This window comes from Rhyacophila brunnea, unplaced genomic scaffold (assembly GCF_057557595.1).
Source record: "Rhyacophila brunnea isolate RB1 unplaced genomic scaffold, BYU_Rbru_1.0 scaffold_6, whole genome shotgun sequence".
NCBI lineage: Eukaryota > Metazoa > Arthropoda > Insecta > Trichoptera > Rhyacophilidae > Rhyacophila > Rhyacophila brunnea.
Genome location: NW_028233276.1, coordinates 13,390,046 through 13,416,935, shown reverse-complemented (window position 1 = coordinate 13,416,935; position 26,890 = coordinate 13,390,046). Strand labels below are relative to the sequence as shown.

General features: G+C 32.9%; 2 protein-coding genes across 2 annotated transcripts; one reads left to right on the top strand and one right to left on the bottom strand.

The window, feature by feature from the left end:
- Positions 1 to 6,116: 6,116 nt before the first annotated feature.
- On the bottom strand, positions 6,117 to 18,394 carry Noc3 (Nucleolar complex protein 3). Its single transcript, XM_085957050.1, has 12 exons — positions 18,291 to 18,394; positions 17,909 to 18,201; positions 16,956 to 17,137; positions 16,243 to 16,475; positions 15,143 to 15,308; positions 13,065 to 13,399; positions 11,356 to 11,544; positions 11,063 to 11,244; positions 10,101 to 10,315; positions 8,069 to 8,250; positions 7,433 to 7,662; positions 6,117 to 6,381 (listed from the first exon to the last, which is right to left on the bottom strand). Exons 1-12 carry the CDS (start codon positions 18,297 to 18,299, stop codon positions 6,165 to 6,167), a joined length of 2,433 nt encoding a protein of 810 aa, XP_085813176.1. The 5' UTR covers positions 18,300 to 18,394; the 3' UTR covers positions 6,117 to 6,164.
- A 274-nt stretch (positions 18,395 to 18,668) lies between these two features.
- Positions 18,669 to 25,186, top strand: LOC147065219 (protein phosphatase methylesterase 1). The gene is made up of 9 exons (XM_085956591.1): positions 18,669 to 18,934; positions 19,018 to 19,219; positions 20,726 to 20,835; positions 21,571 to 21,725; positions 21,835 to 21,925; positions 22,137 to 22,202; positions 22,484 to 22,699; positions 22,932 to 23,089; positions 23,240 to 25,186. Exons 1-9 carry the CDS (start codon positions 18,861 to 18,863, stop codon positions 23,395 to 23,397), a joined length of 1,230 nt encoding a protein of 409 aa, XP_085812717.1. The 5' UTR covers positions 18,669 to 18,860; the 3' UTR covers positions 23,398 to 25,186.
- Positions 25,187 to 26,890: the final 1,704 nt, after the last annotated feature.

Genomic DNA, 26,890 nt, shown 5'->3' with positions numbered 1-26,890 from the left:
GAATAATATGACAGCTGTGGATATATCAGTGTTGTCAAAAACGTAAAATGTACATCAAAGACTCAAAAAATCGCAGTTTCGTACGAATAGTTCTGTTTCTAGCCAATAAAATGTATGCATAAAAGAATGCTGCGCATCGTATAATTAGTCTGATACAAAGTATGCCTCACTACATCATATTGGAAAAACCCGGACAAGCGCGCCCCAAGAGCTGGCAAAGAATAAAATACCTAGTGACTTTAATAAATAAAATTTGCATATAAACTAGTATGTTTTATTTTATTTGTAATTTGGTAATAAAATGTGATTGAAGTATTGGTTTAAAATACCAAATAAATATTAGGCAGTGTTGTTTGTAATAACTTTTTACGGCATGTTATTTTACGGTAATATTAGGCGTAGCAATTTTAGTACTGCACGCAAAGTGATAATCGTTATACTTGAGCTTGAATATTTTCATTATTTATCAAATTTTTATAAATTAAAAAATATTTTGTTTCCCAAAAAAGTGTGAGTAGGTAGGTATATAAAAATATATATTATATTCCAAATTTTAATTTATTGTCTATGACATAAACAATAGTGTATTAGTATATTAGTCTATGAATATACTCGTAGCGGGAGATTTGTTGAGACTGCTTTTCCTTTCTTCGTAAAATTAAGTCAAAATAAGTTCATTTACAATTTCATTCTTCCTGAAAAATGGTGTCTGGTAAGATATGGATTCTGATAACATATAAATTTAAACCATTCAATGAATACCCCATTTTTGTTTCTTTTTCGTCAAAAAACAAAACCAGGGAAGCCATTTCTAAAGATCATTGTTATTGCTTTAATTAATAATAAAATTACAGCCTTGTTGTACGTAAAAATAACTCAACCATATAAATTTCATCGTCTAGAATGTATTGTATACTTAATTACCTTGAACATTGTTTCAGTTGGCAAGATATGGGCAATAGAAAAGTTCACTACATGGACAGATAGAAGGTGGAGTACACCGATAGTAGCAAAGATGCATCTAAGATTACATTACGATCAGGCTTATGTTTGTCATGAAAGCACTATTTTAGAAACTATACCGCTGAGTGAAACTACTACTAAGGGATATATCAAACAGGGTATCCTTATAATGTTTTATGAAATCGAGGTAAATACATTAGTAATACGTGCATAAATATTAACAAAAAATTACTCTTTCATGTTCAGTACTTGAAATGGAAGACTAATTTATGAACTGGAATTTTCGGGAAATGTGTTCGATTTTTTACAACGTTTTTCTTAGGTCGTATTCTTATTTGTCCGGTACAAATCTTGCAAACGATTTTAAACTAACTTCCCGACTAGCTAGACATTTGAAACTTTTAGAATACATATATATCAGAACACGATGCCAATGCATTTTTTAAATACTTTAGAATTGAATTCATTTTTAGTAAATTCTGTTTTGTATGAAAAGTTATTTCGATACCATTATTGGTTGGTAGGGCGTCCTAGCAACTAAATTATTAAATAATATATACCTGTTACTATGGAAATCAATATGAAATGACATTTCATTATTCAGTATTTCTATCAATTATAATTTTTTTTGAACGTTTTAGCTAGTCAAGTCAAGTTTATATGATTCAACAGAAAATTTAAAAACGTTGTATATAAAAAGTTCTTTTTATCTTGTAATTATTATTAGGTTACCTTCCTTGGACTGATAAATGCAATAACACTCTAAACTTTTTGATTCACTGACAATTTAGGCAGACAAAGATTGTCAGCACCGCAGGTGACATAATTATTAATTTCTTCAAAACATGTGTACTGTCAAAAATGGTATTATTCTCTATTCTTCCTTTATCTGCTGCCCATAAGCAGTGTAGTCTGTTTACCGCCATGGAGGTCAGTGCTATTTACTTATAACGAACAACATATCAGCAGAAATTGAAGATATTGTCAAGCAATACCCAGGAAGCTATACCCAAATCCTAGGAATAGTATAAAACTCTCATTAATTAGAAAATCATAATTACTTGGGTAGGTAACAACTTGATTAGCATGCGTATGTATGGCATTCAGGGTCCCGACAAAACCGCCCGAACCAAAACCACCTGGACATTACCGCCCAGACATTGCCGCCAAAACAATTTAGAAATGAGACATTTTTTATTTTACATATTATATTTTAGATACACAAATAAAAAAAACATACAAATAAGGATATAAAAAGAATATCAATTATTTAAAATTAAATTTCAATATTGTGTGCTAACTTTCTTAAATATTCTAAATTAGAAGTACTACCATACAAAGGCATTAACTAGTGTTAAAAACTGATGGTTTTATGTTATTAATCTACTAACAGCTCCCGTGGATGAAATCTCAAATTACACTGATTATAGTTAATATGTAAATTTCTATCAATATGCAATTCGAAAGACCAAAAAAATCACTTGTTTTATATATTTTGCGGGCAGTTTTGTCTAGGCGGTATTAACGAGCACTGGTGTAGGCGCATTTGGTTTGGCAGCAATGTCTGGGCGGTAATGTCCGGGCGGTTTTGTCGGGGTGCCATGGCATTCTTGTTTTATGAGGACCACCCAATAAAAAAGTCTGTTTATTGAAGTTCAAAACTGAAATCGCCTAAAAACTCTTTTGCTACAATACAATATCTCATTATCGCCTGTAGAAATAGGGGTTTACGACATCTTATAAATATGTGAAATGAATATAATTATTTTTTCATAATAATTCACGAACCAAAATGCTATTTTTAATTTCTCCACAAGAAGACTTTCACAAACCGGAGTTGCATTCCAACCCATTTCAAGCGCTGTCCATGTTATAATGCAAACTATTAATATAGGTTTTTTTTATTTGCTTGCGATATTTAATTATTTCATACAATATGGAATAATTAGGAAATATAATTATAGTCTTCCGAGATAAGGCATTTTTACGAGTAACAGTATTTGTTCAATCCATTGGTTCCTTGGTTTGGATCAAACATGCATTGAATAATGTGTATTTGAACTGATGCATAAGGTTTCAGAGAGAGGCTATTACATTATTGTAATTGTTATACTATTATTAATTTTTTTTTTCCACCATGTTCGATCCTAAAAAGATTATATCGTCGGTGTTTTGTAAAAAAGGGCGAATTAACCAAAATGCTTTTTTACAGGAGGAGGATTTTTAACTTTTGACATTTATTTGTTTTTTACCTGTAGATGATTATAAATATCTAACAAGTTTATAATAAAGCTTAGAAAGAATACTGTCATTATAATAGGTATTATTATATAATATTTTAAAAGGCCTAATATGTCACATTTGCTTTTTATTTCGTAATTTTAATTAATTTAATTTTAGTCGATTATCGTTTTTAAGTACTTTCCTGTGGAGATAAAAATTCGCCGTTTTTACACAACAAAGCTAGTGGGGTTTTCATTAAAATCTCGATTTCGCCAAAATGGTTGATTCGCCCTTTTTACAAAACACCGACGATATGGGCCTCCACAGACTAGATATTTGTATTAACAGATTTTGTTTTTACGAGAAATGGATGTCAGCCACTTGCTCAACCTATTAGGTCCATACTCTGACTCGTACACAAATTGAAAAACAATATGTGTACTTGCTAGACCCAGGATTCGAACCTGGGACCCACGACGTTATAGTCCGATGCTTAAGCCGCGCGGCCATCGAGGGTTTATCGTGGCTTTATCCAAACATTATTATTTAACAATCAAAACCTTGAATGTATGCATACTAAATAACATTAATAAATGAAATTATTGTTTGAATTATACCTATAATGAATTCTAATGGATTTAAGTTTTGTACTATTATATTTGAGTCATTTTTTGTATTATACCTATAATGGTTTTCGTCATTTTTTATATTACTATACCTATAATGGTTTTAAAAACAAAGTATTTTGTCAATTCAAAGATATTTGATTTATTTATGAAATGTTTTGGTCTACAAACTGATATGTAGAATGATACTAAGATAATTTCTTATTAATATCAAAATGAGCACTTGGAAATATTATTTATTTAAAATTAGTTCATAGTACATAAGTAAACTACGAAATAATTATCTATTATGTATCCGAAATTCAATAATAAATTTAAACATTTTTTAAATTTTTTTTTAACCATTCTAGAAAAAAGTACGTAAAATTAAGGTACTCTTTTCCTGCACCAAAGATGAAATAGAAGGTATCATGAAAGCGATGGGTAATTTCTGCATCATACAGAATATGGAGAAGCTTCATGATAATAATACAAAAGATGATTTATCGACATTCCAGGAAATGTTCAAAAATGAAATGGGAAGACGGAACAATTATGTCACAGATGGTAATAAGAATTTTACACAACAATAATAGCAATCGAATTACCCTCTTTCAGCTCTCATGGTCAGCATCCTAGGTACTTTACATAAACAATAAAAGTAAACACTAAGTCTCGATATTGACTCATGACTACGCACTTCAAGCGTCAAAATCCATGTTTTTTAAGTTTTGTCAACATTCAATCAACTATTGCAACTGGCCATATGTATATATAATTATACTTTAAAATATTTCATATAATTACTAGATGGGAAGTCTATTCAAGCATGTACGCAAAAATATCTAAAGTCCTCTTAATTTTTAGGAACATACCTCATTTAAAATATTAGAAAAAGATTGCCTAGTCGGCCTCTCGCTCCCTATAATGTTGGTACCTAGTCCCATCATCATTTTTTACTACTGCCAAAGAAAATGTATTGCATATGTAAAAGTATTATATCCACAATTAACACAATGCTTACAGGCCCTTTTAATTAATTTTGTAATTAACGTGTTAATTTGCATTTGAAAAGTAATTAGCAAAAACACAATTTTGTGCGGCCCGTAAGCTATGGGTTAATAAAGTCAACTAACTGGCTAGAACGTATTCTAAAACCTTGCAATAAATCTTTTTGATACTTTGTAAAATGTCCCCCATTATTTAAGGAACAACCACAATATAATATACACGTATAATTTAATTAATAACTATTTCTTAGCGTGCAATGCAAATGACGGCAATGTCCGTCTGTCATGTCATTATTTGACTTCAAAATAATGTTTTTGACATTAAAACCATGCGCATTTCAGGCTTCAAAATTTGAAAAATCACGTACATGAAAAACTTTCTTCTATGTAGGCGGAGCCTGTACGTATGAAAGTGAAGCGCATTGCAGGTTTATTTGTAGCAAGCTTCACGTTTATGTGCTAGGATTTATTTGTGAGGTCGATACACCAAAATAAAAACGCTTTGCAGTAATATTACAAGCCTCGTTTAGGCTTTAATAAAACTTTGGTATTCTTTTTTATCTCACTAAAACTCTGGCGAAAAAATCTCACTAGAACGCTACGAACTTGCTACAAATAAGTCTGCAATGCGAAGTAACTTGCAACTGATTTAATTATTAGCCTTAATATAAATGTTTTCAACTTAACTTTCATATAATTAGGCTTTGTCTCTATGGTTTCTTTCAACGTCTTTGGTCAATTAATTCTGTTTCAGGTTCGTTATTCCCAGTTGATTTTCCTTTTGAAGAATTTCTGAAAATATGTATCATGGATCCAAATTTCCCCAAGATTGTTGACCAAGTGGAAAAATCACTACACCAATATCTTTATTAATTGATAAAAAATTATATAAGTATTAAAAACTAGTGCATACTATTATATTATAATATGTTCAATGGCTATTATTCAAATATTATCTATAGACATTAATTTTGTTTATAACATTAAGACAACAATGTTATTGAAGTGTATGTTTCCATATTATGTTAAGTTCTGTAATTTGTTAATAATTTGACGTAATGTTAAAAATCACATGGAAGCTACAATTCATGTCAGATATATACATATTATGTCAATATTACATATTATGTATGTAATTGTATATTTTTAATTTATAAGTTACAACACTAATGATTATTGTAAACATGTAAACAATAACACCATTGATTTATAGACCTATAATATTATTATCTCGTAGTATTATTTAATTACTTACTTATATTACATGTAGTTATGTATGTAAAATGAATAAAATATTTTAAGTAAAAAGAAAACATTTGTCCAAAATAATTTTATTATAATAATATTGGCTATGTATAACAATTCAAAGATTTTTCCTGGGGTCAAACTTTTTATAGAAGTTGAAAGATCCTGTTGTAAGTTTCTTGTTGGCCGCTGTTTTACAATACTCTTCAAAGTTGGGGTGAGTGAAGACATGGTATCCAACTCTTGATTTTGGAGCAACCTTCTTCGGTACAGGAATGGATGGTTTGAACGCCATTTGGGATCCATCGTAGCTCTGGAAAAGCTTCTCAGGCGTTCTGTAAAAATTATTCATATGTCAAATTGTTTACGGCATTTGATGTAACGGTGCATACCAGGCGGCCAACTAACTAAATGGAATATGCGGAAAAAAATCCCATCATATCCTTAATTACATTTAGGTGCAATTAAGTTTTTAGTGAAATATTGTAAAATGATTCAACCCATACAGCAATACCATTGATAGTTACGTTGTAGTATAGAGCTATTTGTATGGCCTTTGGAAGTCGTCTATATAAATATCGTATCCTAAGGGGGGGGGGTCTGATACAATATGATTTGTGACAAACGGGGGATGTAAAAAATATGACACAATGATCAAATCGTGATTTTAAAATATAAACGGACAGTGATACATTAAGGGTAGTGACCACAAACATTAAACCAAACCCCCCAAGACACTTGCTGCCTGCATGCAGAGTCGGCGATCTCACTAGCGCTAACACTGAGTTTCATTTCTACATACATACGCATGTACTGCAAAGTGCAGGGTGACCGAATTATCTGGAATGTAGGTATCTATTTAATTTAACAAAAATAATATATCTTGACTCTGGAGAGAATACTAGTCTGTATTCATAAACTGTCGTACACGTCACATGGAAAGCTTTGTGCCATCGCGTTCAACCGTTGCAAGTTTTCAATGGGAGGGAACGAGATGGATGCTGAAGCGGGGGGGAAACCGGCACGCCAGTTTATAGAAGACAGACTCTACCTATATAATATGTTCACAAGCATAAAAAAATATTGGTTCCGAGGGAATTATGATAGGGATAATAGAAAAATAATGTTGCCGTGGGTAAAAAGAATGGATCGAAAACAAATTTGACATATTTTATTTTGTAATTTATGTTTCAAGATTGCAAGTTACATAAAATATTGCTTCCTTTTATATATTCTAAAGAACATTCAAACGTAATATCAGACACCTTGTTTTCAAAAAGATTCATATTCAATCGTTTTATTGTCATTTTATAGAAGATCAAACTTTAAGATGCATTATGTACATCAGTGAATATTATAAGATATGGAAAAGAAAAAAATACGCACAGCTTGCTTATTTCGGACGGTAGACTCCCTTCTCCTGTCGATGGAATACCATTCATTATGTGCAAGGCTAATAGACGCACAGTCGGATGGTAATGACGCCGAAGAATTGCCAGTTCATAAAGAGCTGTGGACGTGGCGTTGCAATATTCAGGCTCCATCAAATGAGGATCATACTGTCCAGATCCTAACTCCTGATCGAGTTCCAACAATATCTCCGTCTGTTTTGATTGCTATAAAAAAAAGTCTCTTGAACATTATTTTCATATAAAACCATACCTTTAATTCGAATTTCGTAATATTCCGGTCTGAGTCCTGGCATACAAAAATATTCAATAAATCGTAATAAAGTACAATATTTCATGAGCATTGAAAATTGTGACAAATATTTCTTAAAACATCGTAAATTACTTATTTTAAGAAGGTAATATAAATAATTCTGACATTCTATGACTAATTAACACACACGGAATCGGAAATTTCGTAGGCACATCTATGATCGTAACCAACAAAATTAATGAAAATCAAAAAAATATTTTTTTTTTAAATTTTAATATTTTTCCCCAATACATTTAGTAATTCGAATTTTTTTGAGGTTTTACTGTAAATTCATTATTAATAATATAAATCAACGCTCACCTGCATCACGGTCTTAATAGTTCCCAAGCATCCAAGAGCACCATTGTGTAGAACTTGTGTACTTAGCATAGAAATCCTTTTTAAAAATGCCAACAGTATTTGCTGTGAAACCTTTTTCCTCCGTTTAATCAGAACGCTCGTTATTGCTCTCAGAATGATAACAAGATCAGAATGGTTTTTTCCTTAAAACATAAATTAAGATACAATAAATATTATTTGCAATATAAAATTATCTATAATATTGAATATCAATTTAATGTTATTAAATTGAATAATTATAAAAAGTTGATGATGTTGATGAACTATAAATAATTTAATCATTGCTGATTAGTGATTAACTGAATTAATTGATACATGCGCATAGAGTATACCTAGTAAGGAATACTATACTGGGTCCATATATTATAATATAACATATCATGTTATATTGACATGGCAAGAAATTCATTTATATTGTGCTGAGAAAACGTCCATCAGCAAAAAGTAAATGTAGACTTTGTTGATAATATAATAAAAAGTATTTAAAATACTGCTAGTCTTATACCCCGTTTACACATGCATAGATTTACTGTGCACAGTGAGAAAATGTATGGGGAAACATGTATTATCCTGCAGTTGGCAAGATTGCGTGCATAAATCAAACAAGATTGGAAGATTACAAATTGTGATGATTTATTGCGCACAAGTAAGATTATTTTCGATCTGCGCCTGCGCATTAGAGCGATTGGGGCGAACATGGCAGTAAAAAAACGAACTACTCATTTTGAGCTCCGATTTTCAATACGACCTGTCAGATAGTAGTATAAAATGACAACGTCGCGTCTCGCTTACTCTTGAAGAATGAGATTGGAGAGACAGTCAGCATTTTTATGTGTAAACAGTCACTGTCATGACTTTTAAGACATCTAGTATTTGCATATATAATCAACACTCAAAATATGTCTAATGCTTGCAAGGTAACCATAACCTTTCGATTGATTGCATCGATTTCACGAGCAGCGGCGGCTCCTCTAATACCATGCGAGTGCAACGCACTGCCTGCATTTTTGAAGACACCGCTCAACTTTTCATTGTTATTCATACGTGTATCACTCACTTCGCGAAGTAGAACATGTAGCAGTATTATTAACAATATTCCGTTCATGTGCGCAAAGCGATTGCGATCCAAATAGATTTTCAGTTTGCATAGCATTACAATGAGGTCATTGTATACTGCTTAAACGGTGGCCAAATGTTCCTGTAATGGCGTAATGTGTAGAATTTTTTACACACTTTTAGATCGGCGCCAGTTTCTGTTTTATAACAATGTTGGGGAGTTAATTTTTAATAATTTTACAGTTAACATATTTAATGAATCGCCAACATTTTACGAAAATACAAACTTGCCGCGTTTATTTCTGAACCACTCAAATTCATTCAAAATAATAAAAAAACACATCAGCGGTTATTTATTTGGCTAACGCATAGTTCGCTCAGAGCGTAAAGCCATAAACTGTGACATTTATAAAATAAACAGAGACATATTTAATTTACCTTCTGAGAAGTCGGTAAGAGAACACGGTAGCCTTCGGTGATTGAGGTAATCATGAAAAGACGCTTTACGACTTTACGTGGCTAGGACACGTGCTCCGGATGCCGCCAAAAAGTGTGACACGTCGTACCCTTATGGCACAGCCTCAAGGATTCCGTCGCCATGGCCGGCCCTCCCTCACCATGCCGCGGTGCCACAAAAGCGACCCTCATGCTGCAGGTCTGACATGGCGGGAGGCGCAAGAGTTGGCGATGGACCAAGGGAAGTGGCGCGAACTTGTGCTTGCCCTATGCCCCAATGCTGGGTCGTGACAGGGTGAAAGAAGAAGATCTTCTCTTTATAGAAGGTAAACCATTGCGCACTACCAGAAAATGCTATTCTGAAGACCACCGGCCGCCACTGTTCACGAGTAGCACCTAACAGAGGTCATCTGTTACAAGTCCTAGGTACATCATTTGTTTAATTTTTTCGCTGTAAATATTTATAAAATAGACATTATACCTGCATGGATGGTTAGTAAATTTCTGTAGAGATGTGAATAAAATCTCGTAGGATCAATATTTAAGACATCTCCTTGGCCGGATAGAATCGTGAAGACTGTCTCTACACAGTGTAATTGCTCTCGATATCCAAGATTCAGGTCTTCATCTTCCAATAATTTGTCGAGTAGGTTAACTAAATCCGAATAGTATTCCAGATTCATTACGTGTGCAAACCTATAATCAAACATATTCATTAGGAAGAATCCTCTAAATTTTATAGATATATATTGACTTTTAAATGCAGCAGAATAAGAAAAACAAATAATTAGAATTAATATAACATGGATTTCATCAATCTATTCCCAACCATTGCATAAAATCAGTGGCGGTAATAAAATTGTCTATTGGAGGATGGTAAATAACTCGTAAGCGAACACTTGGGACAATAAAATAATTATCAGTGGGTGATTGTTTATGAAATTTAAGTACCAATAGTTTAAATAATAATACTATGGAATAGCTATAAAGGAATACACGCTACATAATATTTTGACATACGAACTCTATAAAATTTAGTACTTGAAATGAATTATTAGAATTCATCGGCAGTTTACAAAATTAATTAATAATACAGTTAATTATAATCCAGTTAATCCAGAGGAAACTATGAAGATGTCACTGTGTCCTCTTACTATTTAGATTGAACTACTTACGATTGAACTTTGATCAACGAGGAATATGCCTAATTATCCAATTGCGATTTGCATTATTTGTAGCATTAGTTTTATATTGTGGTTAATAAATGTATGTAATTAAATGATATCATCACAAATCAAGGTAAATATTAAACAAGTAAGTAACCGATTATTAGCTGTCATCACTGCATTACTATATTATATAAATAAATTGAGTTTTACTAAAAATATATGTTACGGCAAAAAGATCAGGAGATCAGAAGTAGTGATGTTAAATTATACATACTTTGAGAGCCCCTCTAACGTGGCACTGAGTAGTTTAGAATTCGGGAATCGCTTTAAAATTCTGAAGTAAATCATAAAAACGATTTTAACGATTTCTGTCAAATTTTGCTGCTTGGTTTGCTTGTTTTCTTCAGCTTTTGTCTCCAACATTTCTTTTTCTAATTCTAGAAGTTTTTTGTTTCTCTGCAAGACATAAATTTATTACAGATGCTGACAGATTAATAAACCAAGATAATTAATGCAGTATTTTTAATTCATATTATAATATGGAATAATACTAAAAACAATAATTACCTTTCGTTCTTTCTTTGACATACTTATCAGCCTTTGTTTGTGGGATATTTGCTTTTTTTGTTTCATCTCTAATTTTTTCTCATCGTCCAAGTTTATATCTTTTATTCTAAGAGCTAGCAAACAATTCAAGACTTCGCAATTGACATCGTTGGAACGGGTTTTTACGAGTTGGTTTATTTTGCGAACAAGCTGCAAAATAAAAGTCAAATTACAAATTATTTATGGGTGATTTAAGAGCATGTCCAGATGACGCGTGTCTTGCCGCGATTCACCGCGAGTGCATGTGGGCAGCTCGATGAGGTCGCCTGTACCTAGACCGCGCGTGAGAATTGACCCACGGCGATTACATGTGGACGGCTCCATGAGGTCACATGTACCTGGAGAATGCGTGACTAATTACACGCAAGTCAAATCGCGCCATCTGGACAAGGCCTAATAACACAAAAGTTGTGTAGGTAATCCACACTATTAAAAATACTGTCAATATTGTAGATATTTACGTTAAATGAAGTGTTCAACCAGATAACATTAGAATGTATAATCGATTTACACTTCGGGATTCCAGTGAAGCGAGACATTCTGCTCAACCGGGAAAACATTGGTTTATCTTCAATTACCCCAATTTTTGAAGCTTTTCTCCTAAAAAATATTTCCCCTCTATAATGTATTCCGGGTGAAATTTTCAAAAAAACGAGAGTCAAGTTATCATTAATTGTCTCTAAATACAGTATGAAAACAAATTTTAAATATAGAATGTTCGAATACAATTTTAAAAAAATCCTGTTAGATCAATGAATTGATTTGCGCAATTCAATATGTTTCAGAAAACGGACAAACAATTATTATGACCATTTGAGGGTGAAGGAGACCTAGATAAAATACCACTTCACAAGAAGCACAGGCACTGGTTAAATTTTCAGACAAGAGATTTAATTTTACAATTACTTAATATTTGATTAACCATGAGGTCCAAAATTTGAAAATAAAATTTTACATATTTTATTTTTATGTATGAGGCGTCTAATTACAAAAAGCGACAAGTACACAATTCAATATTTTCGGGAAACAACGTTTTTATGTTTCAAGCTTCAATTATTTGTTTTAATGTGAGATTATTTTTTCCGTTGTCTTCTAGTTCAAAATTAAAAACCAAATGGCAATTTGTTTCAGCAGCAGATACTCTTAAAATAATGTAATAAATATAGGCAAAATAAAATTGGACGTAACGCCATTTGTATCTCACTTTTTAATTTACTCTGCATAAGGCACATATTTCTGTGGCACTGTCATGAGTTTACCAGATGCTACAGCATGGAAGACGGCCTTTTCAATATTGAACGTTCCCTTATTGGTTGACTTAAACACGCGCGAAATCAACCAAGCTTTAAATAATATGAAACACGGACTAGGCGCTTTTTGTAATAAATCGAGACTTAAAATATTTTTTTTCATAGGGTTATGTCGCGTTTTGGAATTTATGGATCATACATATTGTGTAAAATTATACAAAGAATATGTGCGTATTTTTTCTCGATTCTGACCAAATGTGGACTTATCGCTTTTTGGAATTAGACGCCTCGTATCATAGTAAAATTCCTTAGAACTGTTTGCCATCCCTGTAATTACTTCAAGCTAAGTACAATTTTTTTAATTTGTTTATTGAAATGCTCGTCTATAAAATAATCAATGTCAAATAAAATCCTTCTTACCATAAGTGAAATAAGTCCTTTCTTATCAGCTTTGAACACCGTTCTAAAGCAATCATTCAATATAGATCTGACCGCCGGATTTCTGTTGTTGAGAAAAGGTACCAACATCTGCGCTATATTTGACGAATAGTTGAAGTAGGAATGCGAGACAAGCAAATCGCAGAGGCAAGTAATGGCTACGTGACCGAGCTTGGATTTCAGCGGGCTAATATTACGCGTATCGCCTTTCTTCTTCACCAGCACTGATGTCATCTTTTCGAGCCTTTGCAAATACCGTTTATAATGAGCGAGAAGCGCAGCCTCGTACTTGTGTAGGGCAAGCGTGTCTTTCTTCACTGAAAACAGAATTTAATAATCATAGAAATGAGCCCTGGAAAAGTAGCATTATCTTGAAATCTCTATTTGAGTTAATATTGATTAGGGGTCGCCCATAAATGAGATGTCACAATATTTACAGTATTTTTGATCCCCCCTCATCCACAGCCGTCTAAATAAATTACATCACATTTGTGAAACCCATTCCTTAAAATGCAAATTCACCGAAAATGTAACACAATAATTTCGGCATTAGTGTAGGACTGGGTGCTTCTATGTTAATACAGGTTTTATCAGAAACGCATTACAAATAATACTGGACAACCTTAAATAAAATTCTTCATAAAATTATCCCTTTATCAACTGATATGAACGATAGAGGACCATAACTTCACTGGTACTTCACATGTACGAGGGTGGGTCAATAAGTCCTTAGAAAAGCCGACAGGTGGCGCGACTAGTACTGTAAGCGGTTTGTTTTCATGCAGCGGCACTACCGATTCAGTATGCTGCGAAGTTTCAATCAGATTGGTCGGGTTGTTGTGTGTTTCTCGTACATTTAAAAAAAAAAATTGCTTGTTTACAAAAATGGAGAAAATTGAGTTTAGAGAGCTGTTATTAAACATTTTAATATAAAAGGGTTAACAGCAAAGGAAATAAAAAATGAGTTGGATTTAGTTCACGGCATATCTGCTCCTTTACTTGCAACTATTTATAACTGGTTAAATGAATTTAAACGTGGTCGTACATCAACAAAGGATGAACCACGCTCAGGACGTCCTGTAGAGGTGACTACACCAGAAATGATCAATAAAATCCACGATATGGTGTTAAGTGACCGAAGATTAAAGTTGAGTGAGATAATTGAGGTTACAGGGATCTCAAAAGGTAGCGTCATTTCTATTTTACATGATAAATTGGGCATGAAAAAAATTTCTGCAAGATGGGTGCCGCGTTTGCTCACAGTCGACAATAAACGCAATAGGGTGGTGGCCTCTAAAGCCCTGTTGTCGCTTATGCAACGCAATCCCGATGAATTTTTTCGTCGCTTTGTGACTGTAGATGAAACATGGATACACCACTATACTCCCGAGACGAAAGAACAGTCAAAGCAGTGGATTGCGAAAGGCGAACCATGTCCAAAGAAGGCGAAAACCGTAAAATCAGCTGGTAAGGTTTGGCTACTGTATTTTGGGATGCACGTGGAATTATTTTCGTTGACTATTTGGAAAAAGGAAAAACAATAACAGGGGATTATTATGCATCTTTATTGGACCAGCTAAAAAACAAAATTGAAGAAAAACGGCCTCATTTAAACAGGAAAAAAATCCTCTTTCATCAGGACAATGCCCGTGTTCACACATGCTTACGATCAATGGCTAAAATTGAAGAATTGAAGTTCGAATTGGTCGACCACCCACCGTATTCGCCAGATTTAGCCCCCAGTGACTTTTTCCTTTTCCCAAACTTAAAAAAATGGCTAAGTGGACAACGTTTTTTTCAAATGAAGAAGTCATCGATCGGACAAATGCTTATTTTGAGGACCTTCCGAAAACTTATTTTTCTGACGGTTTAAAAAAAATTGAGAAACGTCTAACCAAGTGTATTGAGCTCCAAGGAAATTATGTTGAGAAATAAAAAAAAAATACAAAAATAAAAACTGTTTTAATGCTTTTTTCTAAGGAATTATTGACCCACCCTCCTACCATGTTAAACATCGCCTCATCATTTATGTTAATAAAGTAAATCTATTAACTACTCACATTTTGTTTCCCCAAAATCCTGTTGCGTTATTTGATAATCTGGCAATATATCCTTGAAAACTTCCAACACAGATATGGCGGCGAGTTTTCTTACTGTCAACAGATTTTCATTTCCGTTTTTGGTTTTTTCATCCATCATGTTAAGCAATCCAAAGAAATTGTCACTCTAAAATAATAAGAAACTATGTATTACAGTGGTACCGCATGACAATTGAGATGAACAACCCTTCCTGTGTGCAAGAACTAAGAGGGGCCAATGTGTTTTTTTTATAGTCGCTATCATCAGGCAGTGTTTACACCGCACTTGCTGTATCGCATTTTCTTGTTCGGAGCCCCTTTCACTCTTTTTATTTCTGGTCCAAACAATCAAACCGTACATACATATGATGTGGTACATTGTACAGCATAACTGTAATCTCACAATAAAACACCTTAATTTTCTAAAAGAATCATTTTACCAAACTGTCGGTAGTTCTCTCTCTTCCCACGTGCTTAAATTATATTATTAAAATACAATTTATTAATAGGACAGTACTGTAAGTACATCAAGTGAGGTTTTTGCTGAATTGAGAAAACAGTTCAATACTCTTCATATTCAAGATTTACTGATACATAGTTGGCATAAAAGTATTTAAAATTTGGCTGCATCGGAGAATGCTGTGTCCGATAGACATATAATGATCACCAACACAGTTTTGCAAAGGGCTGTGTGAAAAAAATTGATAGTTATCTTGAAACTGCACAAGATAGCATGTATTGTGAGCAAAAAAACAATCATCTATGTACTGCAGGGCTCACTGAAAGGGAAAATAGAGGGACACGGAGGATCAAGACGAAGACAAACGTTTTAACACAGGAACATCAAAGACTGGACTGAAACTATTAGATGAAACAAGGAACACATAGCACAGGACGAAGATGCTTTCACCAAAGGACAGCCTGATATGGGACATAAAGAATAAGAAGTAATTAGCATTCATAACAATTTTTCCTTTACTCTAGTCAAAATGCACAGTGTAGTCCGTTTAATACTATTGACTAAAACTGCTCAATTGAAAAGGAATTCAATTGTATAATAATTGTTTAATTGAAATACACACTTTATTCTCAGGGCTCTCCAATAAACCAGAACACAGCACGCCTATTTTGAATTTTTTAGTTTGCAGCTCCTCGTGCCTTGCAAGTAAAATCTCTGAAGCCGACATTGGTTTAGCCGTATCGAGCATAGATGGCTCCTCCTTTGACAAGAATTCTTCTTCAGAATCAACTTCATTAGCGGTCTCTTCCACTTCTTCAATTGGCGGTTCAATCTGTTTTTCTTCTCTGACATATTCTAAAAAAAGGAATTTTTTTATTACTTCTGACATATTACTAATAAATTCCAGATGTAGTTTTCCCACCAATTAATTTAATGTTTCAATGGGAAAGAAAATAATTATTGGTCCATGACATATTTTCACATTTGCCTAAGTATTTTATAATCCAAAAATGATCAACTAATATCGGCAAACTTGATACTGTTATATACAAACACTTAGGTATAGTAAACCCCCGTTAATTCGAGATTGAAGGAACCGAAAATAAAAAAAATTCGAATTACAAAATGTATGACAAGAAAACTATAAAACTTGAAAGAAAAAAAAAATTTGTTGCAATTTTGTAACACTGTTTCTGTTTCTGATACAATTTCATTCTGATTAATATCATTCATCGGTCTGAATGGATTTTATATATTTAGGCGAATATTATGGCGATTTATGGTGAATTTCGTATTAACAGGGTTTTACTGTAATTATAGAAATACAGTCATTACCTTCATGATCAATAGATCTCGACATAAATCCATGTTTTGTCTTTATGGGCAGTAATTGTTTTTGTTTCTTTTCATTCGCAATTACTGGCCTTTCAATACTTTCATAATCATTCTCCAGTTGCTCTTCGTCGATTAGAGCATTAATATCGGGTGATGCTTTCCTTTTGGAGCCTGTTTTTTTACTATAAATTAAAAATAAAGAATAATTATTGTCTCATACCGAGAAAATAGATATTGAAATAATTCTTTTTTTCTTTCTCATGTCACTGAATTTGGAGTGCATCTTATAATCGGTGGTAATCTTATAATATGATTAACATAACATGGAGTACTTCTTTTATTAATGCTGCATCAGTAATACGGCCCTCGTAGTCCAATGTGTAAGGCACTGGCTTCTCATCCGGGGGTCTGGGTTAGATCCAATGAGGTCACAATATTTTTATATGATTTTCTCAAAACCTAAGTGATTACGCGATCGTTTCATTTCTACTACTACACTACTGCCATTGGGCCTCATGGTCTGTTGTAGTGTTAAAAGTAATCAACCGTGAGTCAAAATATGTTTCAGAAAAATCGCAAATTGAATCTGAAGAAGTTTCAGACTTTGGTGGTGATATTACTGACAAATGTAACATAAATATCGCTTTCTATTGTCATCCTATGGTTTCACCTTCGTATTAAAGTTTTAATTGTGATTTATTTTATTACTGGTGTTTAAAAATAAAGGTGAAAAGGATTTTATATTGAAAAAAATATTGAGAACCTACTTACCAATTTATTAACCCACATATTCTATTGTTTTTAACTTGATTGACCTATCTATGTAGGCGAGTTAATATCTCAAGTGCAGGATAGTCAATCCCGTGTCTCAAGTGAGCTCTATAAAAGCTTGTGTGCATGGGCACAAGTGCCCGACTTACGAGGGATAAACTACAAATATTACGTTCACTTACTTATTGACAATAAGATTTTTCAGATGCGAGTTGGTTTGCAACTTATCAGCAGCTCCCTTCATCAAAAAATTAAGATCCTCCTCTTCTATCATATCCATCATGTCAGAACCTTGAATTGATTCATCTTCGCTGTAATCTTGGGAATTGTGCTCTTTCTTCTGCGGTTTGGCTGGTTGGCTATGGACCACTTTCCGCTTTCTATGTCTTTGAGTTTTAATTTTGCCTTGCTTTTTTAATTTTGTTATGACTTGGTTGCTGTGTTTCAGTTTGCTGACTTTCATCTTACCCTTTTTCTGCATAAATAGAAACATTTTTTTAATTACAATGAACTTAGATAATAGTATCAAACACACGTAGATAAATAAATCAAATGACTACTTACCACTGCCATTTTCTTATTGATAAATAAATGTGTAAAGTTTCAAGTTAATCGCCTACTAGTGTCAAAAAACACACGTTATTTTGGCAACTACTCAAACTGGACGTATTTTTTCAGGTTATGTTTGTCAGGCAAAGCAAGCATGTTTGACGTTTCAAATAGTGATGTACTAAACATATTTTTCAAGTCAAATTCATTCAATATCAAGTATTTTTTAAATTTTTTATTTAAAAAATATATTTTTATATTCATTCTCATTTTAAAATTATAGGGAGTGATAATATCGTAAAATTATAATTAAATCTGTAAAAAAATATTTTATAATTTGATGAGTTCTGGCAATAACCGTAATGTCATTTTCTCAATTTTGACTTTATGTTTGTGGTCGAATTATTTGACAGCACTTGGCCACCGACAAATACATCTGGTTTATTTATTTTCATACTGAAAATTACATCACAGTGCTCATTAAAATCGAGGCCCGCTTATTTATTTTTCTTTTATAAAACGATATAATGATTTTTTTGGATCTTTGGATGTAATGCGAGTCTGATTTCTATAACACTTTTGAAAATGTCAGCGCTTCAAAGAAGCATCTTGAAATCCAAGCTGCCTCCTCGCCCGCCGAAATCATTTTCAGCGTTAGAGTACGTAAATAAAAACAACATTATCGTACATTTCTTTGTATTCGTTAATCATCTTATGAATAATATGCATTATCGATATTTAGGAAGTCGAGATCGGCAAATGCCAGAAAACGAGATTACACTCCCGTGTCATGGAAACAGTATTATTACGAATTTCGGGATGTGGAAATAGAAGGAGGAACTTTCAGAGTTTACTTCTCATCACCTCCAGATGATGCGGAAAGGCCAAGAGTTGTTGTTCTGCATGGTGGTGGATATTCGGCGTTGAGTTGGTCTCAATTTACTGTAAGTATATTCTTTTCCTAAATTTTTTATAATTTCATAAAAATAGTGTTAATTATATTGTCCAAATCGGTTAGTAGAGAATGATATTCTAAAGATGCAGTAATAGGCCTGAAATTCACAGTTTAAAATCTAGAAATCTAAATGAGCAAAGTCAGACCAATGTACAATGTAAGGCAATAATTATACAAACGATAATTGTACGGCCATGTAACACTTTAATGAAGCATAGGGTCAGCAGTAAATATTACTAATGTGTGCTATTGTCTGCCATAGTAAATTAATTGAAAGCAATTATCCAAGTAAACAAAAATATGGCTGTATAAAATTCTCATCAGAATGACACTGTCATATCAAGCCGAGCGGTAGACCCTGTGATCCGCCGATTATCAAAATCTTATGATGTATTAGCACAGGCTATTCAAAAAGATCCTTGGACAGATCCGTCAAAATTAATCACAAACAAATATTATGTATGAGCTTATAAGACTACTTCTACCTACTTGCCTGTCCTTGCTGGAGTGCTCCTAGTAGACTAGCACATTCAGGTGATGCCACGACCGCCTTGCTTGGTAATCTGGGGGTGGAGGTTGACAGTATTTTAATATCACCGCACTCAAAAAGTTGTTATATATTCTCTGGTGTATAACTTCGCGTTGCGTGCATGCCATGGGCATGGATCTCCTCCGAGTGCAGACAAATGCATTTGTTTTTTTTTCCAAATATAAAGTGGCGCATGGAGATAACCAGATTGACTTAAGACCATTGGACTTCTCAGTTCTTAATCAGACATGGTGGTTTTGCCAAGTTCTCTCATCTTAGCCTCATAATATAATCTCCGACTTGCTTATGTGGCGAATTGCAGGATGATTACATCCTCTGGGAGTGTCCGCATATTATGTCTGTTGAAAGGAAAGAGCTTCTCAAGTTGGTCCGACCTACAGTTGAACCGGTCGGCCATTGTGACTTGGCGTCTACGAGGGAAAATTTTTCAACTTTAAAAAAGTTTGTAGCATTTTATGACAAACAAAAAGGTCTTATCTCATTATGGATTGACAGTAATATATTATATCTGAATAGAAATCACCCACATTCTAGTGGATGTCAACCAAGGTCTTGGGATGTTACTCCTGGGTCACTCAGCACTACTTTGAAGGGTACATAATGTTCATTATGCTCAGTGGTGGAGGGAAAAGCAAGTGTCTGCAATGAGCTGGCTATCTAAAAATTTATAGAAATCCAAATAGACTCTTGGGTTGGACGCAGAAAGAATGAACAACACGATCAAAACAAAGTCAGAGAAACCACAACATGCTGAGGGATCACGTTTCCATGCATGGACGGAGAAGAAAGGAATCTCTAGGCTCTTGGTGTGTCCAAGTGGTATTCAAACAATGCGCCGCAAGCTCCAGCAATAATTCCAGAGAATTACAGTTATCACTTTAATTTAATTTACATATATACATATGTATATTCAAAATTTTATGTGTAATTTACCTTTTATTACAGGTGGAGATAACAAAAATGATTCACTGTCAAGTTGTAGCTATCGACTTCAGGGGCCACGGAAATACAATTACCACAAATGATGATGATCTAAGTGCTGAAACCCTTTCTTTGTAAGATTTCATGTTAAAATATCAATTTCAAATTTTTGGGGTAGATTTTCTAATCCATTTCTCAGTTGATTAAAACATAAATAAAAACACTCAATACTACTCAAGTCATAACACTTTTTGCATCTGCGCTTTATTGGTTTTGAGTTAATTGAATCCAAATATATACGATGTTGATTGAATATTTGTACATATCGTCGTCCTGGAACCAGACTAGTATGTGAATAATCCTTGTTAAGATTTTAACCTCACTAAACCAAGCTAGAAACCACAATGATAAAACTGCAATAAGTTTTGAGGCACAGTTTAACTGTAGTAAGTATTTTAATTCAGTCTACTCTAATGCATAATATCCATAATTTTATTAGAAGGATGACAGTAATGATTCCAGAATAAAATTTAATTAGATATGGCAATTTTACTGTTAAATTGAATAACCGACTATAAAAGTATAGTTAACTCAAAACCGAATTTTTTCGAGATACTACAATCGGAGTAGTATTTCAGATAGCATAAACTTAAGTTGATTGATAAAATATGGCAATGTACACTGAAGGTTGCGGCTTATCTCCATCCCCAATCAGTCTGGATAATCGAGGTTCTACTGTACATGTTTGATTCAGTGCAAACACCCAAAGTCATTTAATATAACCTCCACTCAACAGAGTCAGATCAAGTTAAATTAATAAATTGTATTTTATCATTATTAATTGCTAATACGTTCTATATTTTATTCAGAGATATCGCTAGAGTCTTGGAGAAAGTGTTCTCAGAAAATTCACCTCCGATCGTCCTCATTGGACATTCTATGGGCGGTGCCATTGCAGTTAGGGTTGCCAGTAATGAACTGTCGCTGAATATATTAGGACTTGCTGTCATTGACGTTGTGGAAGGTTTGTTAAAAATCTATTATTTTAAAATTATTTTAAAGTCATAGTTACCTATGTATATTACGGTATTATCCTTATTAATTACTGAAATGTTTTTATCTTGATTATTTAGGTACCGCTATGGATTCATTATCCAGTATGCAAAGCTTTCTTAGAGGTAGACCTACTCATTTCAAAAGTATAGAACATGCCATAGAGTGGTGGTGAGTACTCCTTATATGTATTAATTGATTGAGTTTACTATAGGTTTTAAGTAAACTTGTAAATAGCAAATATTTTCGTTTTTTTCTTTTTAAGGGATAACATATTTCATATTTCATTGACAAAACTTGTGATTTATGTGTGTTGCTTTATATATTTTTTAAATCTGTTGAATTATAATCATAATTATTGGTATTCTCTTTCCAATTTCAGTGTACGAAGTGGGCAGACTAGAAATACAGATTCTGCCAAAGTTTCCATGCCCGGACAAATCGTGAAGTAAGTAAATCAGTTATACAATAAGGGTTTCTCTATAAACAATGTCAGACGAATTTGCCTATTTTTTTAACCCCTCCTCACATTCGTTTAAACATAAATTTGTCAAAAATTTACATTTTATTGCTTTGGTGACATCACATTTTCTACAATAACACCTTTGTTATACCAATCCACCTACATTGATGACCCCTAGTAATCAGTGGTATCCATCCTCCGAATGGAGAGGGCTAGCAAAAAGATAACACAATAATAATATGAATGGTACATAATATTTATTTCAGTTGCAAAAATGGGGCAGTCGCTTCATCGGAATTGGAGAATTATGAATCGCCAGAATCTGACGATCCTAACTCACTCGGTCCGCCAGCCAAACGATTGGCCGGCGTCGTCTTGAGCGACAGTATTGAAGAAGAATCCCAAGAAGACTATTTCCCTACTGAAAGCCCCAGAAGTTTCAAGGCACCTGGCTCTCAATCATCAAAGGATGACTCCAAGAAGTGAGTTACACAGTCACACCTACTATCAACCAACTAATTCAAATCTTTTAGCGAACATTGAAGTACATGATCATAAAAGATGCTTATTTATTTATATTTATTTCCCTTTTGTCTACTTTAAATGTTTTTTTTTTTATGGTGAAATGAACTCTACTAATGTATTTGAAAGTCAGACTATTATGATTTGATAATATTTGATGATACTTTATGCATTTAAATATTTATTTTACAGTTACGCTTGGCGAATAAACCTCTCACGCACAGAATGCTACTGGGCTGGTTGGTTTAAGGGTTTGTCAGCAGCATTTCTCAACTGTGCGCCTCCCAAACTTCTTTTACTAGCCAGCATCAGCGGGCTGGATCGGGAGCTTACTGTTGGTCAAATGCAAGGTAAATAATATTTTTCACTTCATTGTGATGTTGTAAACGGATCGCATTCAGTGACGGTCGGTAGTATCAATTTTTTTTTCATTGATAGTGCACTAATTAAAATGCTCCAATTAGTATCATGGGTTAATATTATTTTATGATTATTTACAGGCAAATTCCAAATGCAAGTGTTGACGCGCTGTGGCCATGCCGTTCATGAGGACTGTCCAGAAGAAGTGGCGCAGGTCATCGCATCGTTCATGTTAAGACACAAATTCACAGATCCCGCTTCCGATGATCAAAGTTTTCGCGTAACTCCAGGGTGCTAACCGACAGAGCGATAGTTCAATAAGGAAAAAATATTTTAAAATTCTCATGGTACAAAGGTGTTAATGTTGGCGACATTCCCAGCGAATATCATTGACTAATAATTGAGCCCCTCTCCGGAAAAGTGGTCACATCCTGAATTCTTGAAATAATTGTGATTAAACATGACACCAGTTCAAAACTCATGCTTCTAGTGCACTTTTATAATATTATCCAGATTAAATAGTGATTTCTGGCTGATATGTAGACAGATGTATGGTGCATCATTTGAACTGATTTACTGAAATCAAGCGTTACCATGATAATGTTCTTTTTCTAGAGAATGGCTCAATTTTAAAGATAAGTCTATAATGTTTTAAAATTTGTTTTAATGGTGCGAGTGGCATGCTATTAGTATGATTTTTTTTATCAAATTTATTTTATAAATTATCCTAATCAATAATTGTAACACAATGTGCATTTGTAATTAATCATGGGGTGTTTTGCGAATCGTAATTAACTAGATGAATAAATTTTATGAATTGTTTTGAATTACCATCAAGAAGTAAACGCTGAAATTCTTCGAATGATTAGACAGCTAATCGAGTTTGTAATCCAATAATTCTGATCGATTTCTTGAACCAAATTATCAGGATCTTACATGTTGGAATTTCGAGATACATTTTTATATGATTTTCAACAAAAAAAGATGTATAATTTTGTATAAATTAATACACAAGATTACATGATCTAAATAGTTATAATTCTATAGTAAGATATGTTCGTTTTTCTAAATAAAATTCAAACAATGGACATAATGACATAGCTTATTTCTCCCAACCTATAAGATCTAGACATACCATATTTTGATATCTTGAAGATCTCACTGCAACGAGTCTGAAGGTATATAACTCAACTTGCCAAAAAAACTGACATATTATTATGTGTCACTAAATTTCAAAACCCGCTATAACACTTTTTATAATTACAGTCGAACTTGGTTATTACGAGGAAAATGGGACCGACTGAATTTTCTCGTTATAAGCGGTACTTGTTATATCAGAGAATAGATATTTTTAAATGAGCGGTCACATAACAAAAAAAGTCGAAAATAAAAAATCTGGACACCATCGTAAAAATCCCCGAAACAAGCTTGGCCTTCATCCTTCATAAACTACAAAAGAAGTTGTTTATTGTAATGAATTCTGGTAGGTACCTTGTAGGTAGGTAGGTAAAAACCTTGGATTTTTTAACCATATGCGTGGATACTTTTTCATTATTGTCGGCGAAAACAACAATAAGGTAGGTACTTAGACACTAGTGTCATAAACGTAATCCGTCCCCGGCGGCATCCTGTCCGATCGGATTTTATTGCTTAGGGTCAACACAATCACTGCTGACCTGCTAATTAATATTTAATTACCACATTTAAATATCATGTTAATTATATCTAATGGCCAACTAACTCAAACGTGCCGGTCGCGGTGTCAGCACTAAATGAGTTAAATGATCGACACATTAACAGTATTTTACCAAAATGTCAACGAATGTTTCCTCATTATGTGATCCAAGGTCCATTATCCGAGGTCTCGTTATGTCCGAGATCGTAATAACCGAGTTCAATTGTATATTTATATTAATGGATTCGTTTTTAAAATCTGTACATGAAAATTTTATCACCTCTTTCAAAATTCGCTATGATTGACTGTCATTGATGAAACAAAATCAATTCATCCATCAATAATTCCCGCTATAATACTACGTGTAACATTCAAAAACATTTTAGTTCAAAAAGTTTTTAATGATTTTCTCAAAATAATGAAAAAATGGAAATTTAGCGACACATGTTTTGCCATCTTACTACAGAATTATAACTTCATATGAACTAAATCATCAATCAAGAGAGTGTTACTTAATGTGGGATTTCTAGTAAGTTTTTTTCGTTAGCAACTCTCATGGAAACATTGATAAATGAAATTTTTCTTATTTAAGTTAATGGTTCTAATAACAGATGGCATTCCTAACATTATTTGTTGGTTATGTCTCTTTATCTATTAATGTTGACTACGATACAATAATTAAGATTGTACAATTGTTTCTCATTAATGTCTTTTTTTGTGACAGTAAATGATATTCGCTGTATATGTCGGTAAATTGACTTACGTAATAAAGATTCTAGATATTAAAGTAACTTACAAAATTTGAAGAATTATATTTATATGGGTCTTATATTATAATTTTATTGTATATGGCCTTTACAATGATACAAATGATTATCAGATCTAAATATTGTTTCTTTTAAAATATTCTAATTACCACTTATTGAATATTTTTTCGACATACTTTTTGATAAGGATGTAATATTTACAGTACGATCTTACTAATCCGTGCACTATTTAAAACCTAATGGTAACAAATCCCTATAATATCGTCGGTGTTTTGTAAGAAAGGCGAATTAACCAAAATGCTATTTTACAGGAGGAGGATTTTTAACTATTGACATTTATTTGTTTATGACCTGTGGATGATTATAAATATCTAACAAGTTTATAATAAAGCTTAGAAATAATACTGACATTATAATAGTCATTATTATATAATATTTTAAAAGGCCTAATATGTCAGATTCGCTTTTTATTCGTAATTTTAATTAATTTAATTTTTAGTCAATTATCGTTTTTAAGTACTTTCCTGTGGATATACAAATTCGCCGTTTATACACAACAAAGCTAGTGGGGTACACATATTATTTTCATTAAAATCTCGATTTCGCCAAAATGGTTGATTCGCCCTTTTTACAAAACACCGACGATATATGGGTAACTAAAAAATAAAAAACACATGTTATGTAGGTATGTATTTGTACTTTTATTTTAGATAAATTAATTTTAAAATCAATCAATTTTATGTTTTTCTATTGTTTACCAAAATAATCTCTTATCAATGATTGTTTTCTCATACTTACACCTCGCTTAAAAATTCTTCCATAATTTATGTAAAACCAAAAAGTTTTCAGTTTATCTTCTACCTGTGTTATGCAGGAAGTAAAACATGACAATGTTAATTCTGGTTTTATTGTAATGGAACTTGTTGACTTGGGCTGAACTATATCTGGATTATCTTCATTATTCCGCTCGTCACAGATTTTGCCATCTGTCATCATTTGGATATGGTCAGATAGTGCCGGATTAATAGGCTTGCTTGACCATTGAAGAGGCGGATTAGTTAGGTGCTACTGTAGTATGAAATGCTAGAATATTAACGTCTACTATAAGTTGATTAAAATTAATTAAATTTAAAAATTGTGAAACTGAATGTGATTTGTGGAATTATGAGGTTAGGACTTTTTTTAAATCTTTGTTATGTGTATCGTGAAGGAATTTAACATTAAATTATTATTATTATGGACGATAGATGCATAAATATATCCATGATATGACTAGATAATATACGTATTATTTATTTACCTAACATAATTTCATCTAACGTGAAAAATAGATTGTTAAAAAAGTAACA